Source organism: Mus pahari, chromosome 13 (assembly GCF_900095145.1).
Source record: "Mus pahari chromosome 13, PAHARI_EIJ_v1.1, whole genome shotgun sequence".
Lineage (NCBI taxonomy): Eukaryota > Metazoa > Chordata > Mammalia > Rodentia > Muridae > Mus > Mus pahari.
In genome coordinates, this window is record NC_034602.1 from 79,597,069 (window position 1) to 79,606,529 (window position 9,461).

Sequence of the window (9,461 nt, forward strand, 5' to 3'; positions counted from 1 at the left end):
TAGCCCTGGCTGTCCTGGAACTCACTTTGTAGACCAGGCTGGCCTCGAACTCAGAAATCTGCCTGCCTCTGCCTCCCAAGTGCTGGGATTAAAGGCCTCCACTGCCCGACTGGTCTCAAACTGAGACCAAATTGAGGATGACCTCAATTTGGAAATTCTCTGCCTCCTGAGCACTGGAATAACAGCTACTTTCCCCTTCTCTCTCTCTATTGAGGCAGGGTCTCTTTACATCGTCCTGGCTGTTCTGGAGCTTACTGTGAGAGACTGGCCTTGACTTCAAAGATCCTCCTCCCTCTGCCTCTCAAATATTGGGATTAAAGGCTCTGCTACCACACCCAGCTCACCCCTTTGCTTTCTAATGCATATACCTTTGTCCTATTTAATATGGAATTTTTCCTTCCATTGTTCTTTATAGGTCACTGAATTTTTTTTTAAATTTTTATGCTTAAATACATGTGGTCAGAATTAACAACCTACTTCCTATTGTTTGTTTTTTGTTTCATTTTTAATATTTTATGTCTATATGTTTTAATATTTCAGATCCTTATTATCTCAATAATTATGATGCATAGTAGATTTAATTCTTTACTTTTGTGTGTTATCTATGGAGGCTATAAAAAATTGATAAAATGTTCCCACTCTGTTTCAGTTTTTGTTCTTACCTAATATTCATCGATAAAAGTCACCATTCAGAATATGTATAAATATATGCCTGTATTGCTGGCTAATTAGCTTGTAAGAAGGCTTGGTGGTTCCCATTATTATATATGAAGAACCAGCAGACTTTACCTTCCCTTCCCAGTCTACCCTTGTGTTTTGCGTTCTTGCTACATAATCTAAGCAATGTAAATAGCATTTACATTTGTCACTGTCTGAGTTAGTTTTCTGCTGCTATAGCAGAATACCACAGGCAGTTAATCTGTTAAGAGCAGAGGTCATTTCTTTATAGCTCTGAAGTGTGAGTGTTACAAGATGCTGCTACTGAAACCATCTTTCATAAGAAATACACTCCCACATTAGCATTAATCATGAGGGCTCTTATGGGTTAAGTAAACACTTCCGGTCCTACGAGGACTCTCATTGGTTAAATAAACACTTCCGGTCCCAGGAGGAGCTCATGGGTTAAATAAACACTTCCCGTCTCACCTTTCAACGCTGTTGCCATGACAGTTAAGTTTCAACATGACTGAGGAGAGGGCAATCAAGCCATGGTAGTCTATCAGTCCAGCTCACGTCGTTCTAAAGTCTTAGGTCTGTATTAAAACAAGCCACATCTCGCCAACAGTCCATTGGCCGTTTCCTCAAATAGGTTTTGATAAATCGAAGTACACAAAGTATCGAGTCCCTTTCATTATTGACAATATTCTCTACAGTCTTGAATTTTCAAAATTGTTTGCCACTCTCAGTCTTAATTTGAAGTTCTTATGCTCCAGTTTCCTTACACGTGTCTTTCTGGGAACTGAAAATTATAGGTCAGCTTCGATGGATTCACCCTCCTTGCTCTGGCTTTAATTACTTTAAGCTCTAACCCCCACCCCCATCTCCCAAGTTAAAATGTTTGGGTACACTTGTTCAGTTTCCCACAATTTTTTGCTGTTTGTTGATACATTGGTTCACCTTCATTGTTATCTACTTTTTATTTTTGCTACTTTTGAAATATCTCCTTTCATTGACTTTACAATTTCTCATAAGGTAAAGTTGACTGCTTTTGGTGCTTCATTCCATTGGTATGAATATATGCACAGAGTCATCATGTCTAGACTAATTACCCCTGGAATCTGAACAGTTTCATCACCTTCCCAACTCACCCCGGACTTGTCCTTTGTTGGGCTGTTTATTGATGCTTCACCAAATCCTTCTTATTACTCATCCTTAAATGGATGGGTTCCTGTAGACCTGCTATTTTGTAGACCAGGACACTTCTGCTGGGGGGTTAGGGTGTAGGCTGCCTAGCTCTCCACTCCTCTTACTGTTTCTCCAGTGCTTCCTGTTGGGACAACTCCTCTGTGTCATCCTGTGCATTAAGCACACTGTCATCCACAGCATGCTCCAGCCTCCACCTGTGCTTCTCGTGGCAGGAGGTGGAGGTGTGTTCTGGAGCTGAGCTCATCACCTTTAGGAAGGGCATGGATGGTCATGTTCAGAGGTCTGCTACTGCTTGCTGTCTACGAGCTTCCTTCCTGTGTTGGTGTCTGTGTCTGTCCGTGTCTGTGTCTGTGTCTGTGTCTGTGTCTGTGTCTGTGTCTGTGTCTGTGTCTGTGTCTGTGTGGCATGTACTATCTGCTACTTTCATGACTTTTACATACTATGAAGTCTGTGGAAAATAGAATATTCACCCATTTTTCTAAAGCCCTACATTGTACAGTTCTGTGGTTGTTGCTGCCTGGGAATGATTTGAGAGATGAGAAGTTGCCTCTCTTGCAGGGAGTCGCTCTCTGGTCCATTTCTCATCACTGTATCTGCCTCATCTTTCTTCCCAGGCCCATGTTCACATCTTGGGAGGACATCACTGCTCTCCTTTATTCATATGTAACCCACTCAAGTTTCATCCTAAAGTTTCCTGAAACTCTAGTCCTCCCCACTCTTCCTAAATACAGCCTCCAAGCTACTCTGCTTTCTGCTGCCTTATGGTTTCACTTGGGATGCCCTTTTCTTCTTTGTCCCAAATTGTTACACTCCTGCTTGGAAACATTAAGAGATACTTTGCCTCCCCTAGGGACCCTTTCTTGACATCTTCTCTTGGCAGAATTGATCCCTCACCTAATGTATTCTACAATACATTGTCTGTTTTAAGAACATTTATCATGCTGCTCTCTGTACTTATTTCCCTGTCATTAATACACCAGTGTACAACCCTAATGCTCATTGATGAATAACCAATGGAATAAAAAAAATTAGAAGAAAAAACCATCTGAGGATAAGCAGCTCTTACCCTCGTTCAGACTGATTTGAATTTCCATGTAACCAGTTGAAAGGAAAACGTTTCAATTCCGGTTCATACAGACTTTCTTTTTAGTTTTTAATGTGATTTAATCATGTCAAAGCAACTTTTCTGTTCATGGGTAGTAACAAAGACTGCCGTAGGTTTAAAACTTTGTACAATTCTGTAAAACATGGTAGCCACTCACAGAGGCTCTTCTGCTTTGCAGGTGATGCAACGGTGACAATAGCACACAGATACACCCCCAGAGAACAACTGAAGGCCCACACTCAGCTCGCAGACATCATCATAGTGGCTGCGGGTAAGTCTGCACTGACGGTTATCTGGTAGGGTGACATGGTAGAGTCATTCCTGCCCTAATCTTTGATGCATTTAAAGAACATATGAGAGACACACCTAGGTAAACGTATGACTGACTCCTGTGAACTGAAGTTTGTCTCTTGCACAGTCATTATATTGGCCCATTGTACCTGTGTCAGCATCTGTCACACCACTGTGCACTTTGCCAGCCACTTTGACAAACATGACTGAGCAACATTTATACGAACAGGTCAGTGCCAGTTGGTGTAGGGAAACAAAGAGTCACTGGGTTTTCTCTTTAAAATTGTGCTGGTGAAAGCAGACTGTGGAAGGGAGAGACACATAACTACCATGCAACTCTGACAACGCCCAAGTGTGAGACATGGCTTTCAGAGTCAACCAGAGCACATCCCAGTGGCAGCATCTGGCACGAGAGGCAGGGTATTTCCACAAAGGATAGTGTCTGCAGTTTGGTGCAACAAAGTGAGGGTTTCTCTTCTGTATGAAAGAAGGTACAGAAAGAAGAGTTAAAAGCTGTCTTTTCTTAAGGATAAGGAAAAAAAATAGAGCCAACCCTGACTTAATTATAAATGGAGCCACATAAAGCCACTAGCTCTTCAGCTGGTCAGCTCCCTGTTACTGAAGTTCTTAGGAGGAGAAATAAACAAAACAAAACAAAACAAACCCCAAAACCAAACCAAACCAAACAAACAAACAAGCCAACAAACAAAAAAAAATTCTAGATAAATCTTTGCTAATTTTAAGAATTAGCTCTTGCTGTATTTTGAAAGGCATAGTATTTCATGTTCTTTTTTAACTTTGTTAAAATGTTTTAACAGATCAAGTATCATGGTGCACAAGCAGAAGTAGACAGGTATATTTTAAATACATTGAGTGTAGAATGTATTCCATTCCTTCTTTTTAACCCACCTTTTAAAGGATGCTCATGCACCGAGCACCGTGTAGTGCGTTGTACTCACCAAATATCATTATTTTCTTTCAGTTTTGAGATTAAGTTCTTTTGTAGTTTAATAAAGAAAGAAAATATGTGAAAAATAATATGTATATGTTTATTATAATGTGTTTAAATTGATCTGTTTTAATTAATAGAGTAAGTAAAGTGACTATAATGATATTTTAGATCCTAGAAAAGGCTAGAGTTCAGAGCTCATATGTGTGACTAATTTACTTAGAAATATTGAGAGTCTACAGCATGTCTCTGATTTAATGAGACATGAACAATTTCAGGTAGCAAAGGGAAGATTGAATTTGTTCACTCAATAGTCATTGAACTCTTGCCGCACAACAGAAGATGTTATAAATTATAAGAATATGCTACTCAATAAAATGATGAAACTCGGTCACTGAAGAAGTTATAACATTTGTGGGAAAAAGCATACAAAACCTCAATCAATCTAAAATCATGTCAGATAAAGAGATGTGCCACACTGAGGGTTAGTGAAGGAAGAGAATAATGATGCGATACCATTTTAGATATCAATCACTGATAATAATTTTCAAGAAATGGCCATTGAGTAGAGCCTCGTTCCTGGTCATTCATCTGCCTACCAGATCCGCTCTGCCTTGTCTTGCTTTGGTCTTTATGTCCCGTGGACAGCCTGGCCTGTATATTTTAGCCACTGGCTTCTGCCAAGGTTTGGTACTGCAGGAAATCTGAAGGGAAGGGTGAGAAAGCCCTGGGCGGGTTGTTTCTTCTCTCTTCTGCCTTCCTCCCTCCTGCTACTTTCTGTGGTGTCTATGGTTTGCTGGTGAGGCTCTTCTCATACATAGCATTCTCACTGTGCTGTGGTAAAGCTGTGCCCTCCATCTGCCCCCTCAGGCATGGGCATGCATGTGCATTCTCCCGTCTCTCTCACCCTGGTCTCTCAGGGATCCCAAATACAGCTTGGAAAGTACAGTATAACATTCCTTTATAACTCTTCTTCATATGATGGTCTGGGGTGGATCCTGTGCCCTAGGTACAGCGGAAGAAAATTCAAGGAAATATTTCAGAGAACAACATTCCAAGGAAAAAGCGGGGGGGGGGAGAGGGAGAGAGAGAAGGGAGAGAGGGAGAGAGAGAGAGGGAGAGGGAGAGAGAGGAAAAGGAGAGAGAGAGAGAAAACAAACCAAAAAGTCCTGGGGGGGGGGCGCTGGCTGTACATAGTATGATCCAAGCTGGAGATATTGGGATTTTATTGTATATACTGTTTGGTTAGGATTGTACACTAATACGTTATGAAGGATAGCATAAGAAATACTTCCACAAATAAGGTCACCTTATTTGTGATCTCAAAAGTGTGGACTTTGGTGTGAGCCAGGGATGGAGAAAAGAACAGTAGACACGCTCACCCATTTAAAGCCTCCATGAGAATGCCAAGAACTGTCTCTATAGAGCCAAGAGCAGAGACGAAGAGAAAGCTATTATGATTTGGTTTAATGGATCCAAGGTAGCTTTTTTTCCTTACTTGGTATATATAGTGTTTATTTCTTATTTATAGTCATAATTATATCGAACACTTGAGTGATAGCCTCTGTCATTCTCCTGCTTCGTTGCATGTCTCTGGCAATCTCCAGGCTTTAAACATCACAAGTATTTATATTTTGAAAGTGTGTTTAATGCTAATAACTTGTAAATAATGAGCCATGTTTCTCAACGTTTGCGTTTATCAACCATAATATTGAATGGATATTTTTTCTAGTGGAGAAAACTTTCTCAGCGCATATTCAAGCTCTTGTTTTGTCTTGTCATCATAACAAGCAGCAAGTCCTCTTGTGAGATCCACTGACAGTCTCTTGTGACTGAATCAACACATATGTGACAAGTCGTTCATTATACCTGACACAGTCAGCATCCTCAAGCTTCTCTCGTGGACTTCTGTTTAAAGTCCGAGGTCAGAATGCAGCCTAAGGTGTTACAGAAGCCAAGAATGGCAAACAAAGAAGGCCAGAAAAGGAAGAATTGAGCTTATCCATAACTAACCCAGAGGGGCCAGCATGTAAAATGGCCCATGCTAAGGTCTTTTTGATTAGCTCCTCCACTACAGCCCATCTCCCTGGCAGGAGCCTCTTACCACCAGAGGGCTCCAGTCCTATTTTATGAAATAGTAATTTGGCCACAGGCCACCTTGGCAAAAAGACACTTTGAGGGAAGAGACTGAGAACAATTCATACTCCTTGTTTCCATTTCTCTTCAGAAAGTGTGTCACTCTTTCTGAGTGCTGGCAGACTGCCTCACATGCAGTCCCGCAATCATCCCGAAGAAATAACTACTTTGTCGGGGGAAATTGTCAGGGAAGAACATTTAGACTTTATGAGAGACAAATAAAGATAGTTGTTACATTTCCACTTCATTCACTAATAGTCATGAGGAGAATTTAAGGATAAAACATGGAGATATTAGTAACCACAGTAATGACAGAAACCAGGAACTTATACTAAAACAAGGCCTATATAACTACACAATAGCAGTAAAGTATTACTAGAACGGCCATAGCATGCATCCTGTGTGGGAAATCAATGAATACAATTAGGAGTAGGAATTAAATAGGCAGAGAGTGACCTAATGACAGAGGAAGCTAGAGCAGTGAGGGCTGGGTCAGTGTCACAACTAGAATGTCAGCATATATGGAGACAGTTGCATCTAGAAGTCAGAAAGAGTGTGTGTGTGTGGGGGGGGGAGGTGAGTGTGCTATGTGTCAGAAAGACTGATAACCTTCTATAGATGACAGTGGAGAGTTCAGTGATGAATTCTGGAAATGGGATTGCAGAAGAAGAGTGAAAGAAGAAGTCACTGTGTGGTGACCCCGAGGCATGAGTAACATTAGCTTACGTTAGCACTGACCTCAACCCTCCAGTTTCCTGTAGGATTCATGGGAGTTAAGTAACTGTATGTTACTTAACTCTTGGATATATGCCCCCAGACTCATACTTGGAATTAGTCGGAATCTCAAATCAGAAAATCAAATCCTGACAAACTAGACTTCAAGACTATGGGAAGCTACCGTTCTGAGCTCCCAGAGGCAACCAGTTTCTATGGCACTGAATTCCTGTTTGTAGTTGTCTGCCATCTTCATTCTCCTATGGCAGGAGCAGGCCTGATTATTGTCCTTTCTTCTTCTCTTTCTCCTCCTTTAAAGCTTGATAGATGCATACTTAGAATTGTATTTGGCACAGAACTATGAGGAGAATTCATTCAGTAAAGTATTTGCCATATAAACACCAAGATCTGGGTTTGCTACACAGAAACCATGCAGGGAATGTCGAGGCATGATAGAATGTGCTTGTAATCACACTGCTAGAAAAGAAGGTAGGCAGATCCCTGGGTGCTCACTGTCCACCCAGCCTAGACTGTTGGGTGAGCTGTGGGATAACAAAAGACCTTGTGTCAAAAAGGAAATGATAAATAGTCCCTGAGGAATGACACCGAGGTTAACCTGTTCTCCCCACTCAGACACATGAATGTGTATCCCATGACATGGCACACACGGCATCAGATGCACAGCACACAAGGCATCTGCTGCATAGAAGAGGTCCTTGGGCCCTCTTCTATGTGGCTCTACAAGGAAACTGAAGGGTAGAGAAAGTTTGTAAAACTCCTTAGAATTATTATTCACATAGGACAGCAATTTAGTTTTTGGAACTTCCCAAAGTCTCTCCACCCAATTGAGTAAACTTAGAGGAGTGCTGAGTCACTGGTGTGTCCACTTGTAGGTTCAGGTGTTGCAGGGCTGAAGACAGCACCTTGCCCCCTAGGCCACCCTCTCCCGCAGGGCGATGACCTCCCCAGCCTGACCTCAGCATCTCTATGGCAACACTTTTCATGGAAGACAGCATAATACAAAGTAAGGAGAATGGCAGGTCAGTGCAGAGATGTGGAAGAGACATCCACCTGGCTACCACAAGGTGAGCCACCCACTTCCTGTGTGCACTTCTCCCATCACGTCAATCCTTAGGTACATTCCCGTTCATCCTCTCCTAGGATCTCCGACTCTTCTCTCTGCTGTATTCATCACTCCTTGGAGTAGGGTTAGTGATTTTAAAAATACCTGAACACCGAAATCCCAAGGGGCAGGACAGAGCTATAGCCTGTTCACCATCTCCAGTTTCTGTACCCTGGGAGTCTAGTGAGTTCACACAGAGCCACAGCAGTTTAGAACACCACCACCAATGTAATAAGGCCACACTAAAACATCCTTCTTCCCATCCTTCTTCCGTTTCTCATTTTCCAGTCTCTCCTTTTTAACTAGACTCCATTAGATTCTTCTCCATTTAGAATTTCTCCCCTCCTTTATCTCAAATTTGTCAATTACCTTTACTAGTATAGAGGGATGTACACAGGCTCTGGGAAGGGGTAAATACTTACATTCTAACTCTACTGCTTATTAGTAGGACGACCTTGACAAGTCACCACATCTCCCTGAAACCCACTGTGCCTCTTCATATTCAAATTAGCACTATCTAGAGCTCCTTCCCCACCCCACCCCTGCATTCCATTTCCATTAAGATTTATTGTAGCAAAAAATATTTTTATTATATGTAATACTTTAAAATATTTGTGAATATATATGAATAAAACAAATTATAGTATAAGTTTTGAGCTGCTAGTGATGGATAAAGATGTTAAATGTAAATTTGAATATTTATTGCTTCTTAATTCTTCTTTGAGATATTTTATTCAGTCAGCTCACTTGCCCATTTATTGATGGGCTCATTTTTCTCTTTGGGAGTTTGATTTTTGAGGTCTATATATATTTTAACTTTTAATCCCCTATCAGATGAGTAATTAGCAAAGAGTCACCCTATTGTTTTCTTCTCTGTACAGAAGCTCTGAAGTTTAACATAAGATGCTTTCCTGTGTGGCAAATGGCAAAAGTTGTGGTGTATGTGTGTGTGTGTGTGTGTGTGTGTGTGTGTGTATGTGTGCATGTGTGAGAGAATATATTGCATATATATGTATATACTTGTGATATAAATGCAACATATATGATATGAATGTCCTGTTGGAAAGCTTTATGGGTTTATTTAATTTAGTGTTGGCAGGTAATTAAACCTCAGTTTCAAAGTTTTGTGTTGTTTCTGTTTCTTCTTCTTCTTCTCCTTCTCCTCCTTCCTCCTCCTCCTCTTCCTCCTCCTCCTCTTCCTCCTCCTCCTCTTCCTCCTCCTCCTCCTCGTCCTCCTCGTCCTCGTCCTCGTCCTCCTCCTCCTCCTCCTCCTCCTC

At 41.3% G+C, this 9,461-nt stretch overlaps 1 protein-coding gene across 2 annotated transcripts in view; it reads left to right on the top strand.

Annotated features, from left to right (window-relative positions):
• The window catches only part of Mthfd2l (methylenetetrahydrofolate dehydrogenase (NADP+ dependent) 2 like), an 82,006-nt gene that overhangs the window by 36,837 nt on the left and 35,708 nt on the right, over positions 1–9,461 (top strand). For both annotated transcript variants that reach the window (XM_029544931.1, XM_029544932.1), the window contains exon 6: positions 3,150–3,242. In XM_029544931.1, coding sequence (XP_029400791.1) covers positions 3,150–3,242 — 93 coding nt within the window. The remainder of the gene's footprint in view (positions 1–3,149; positions 3,243–9,461) is intronic.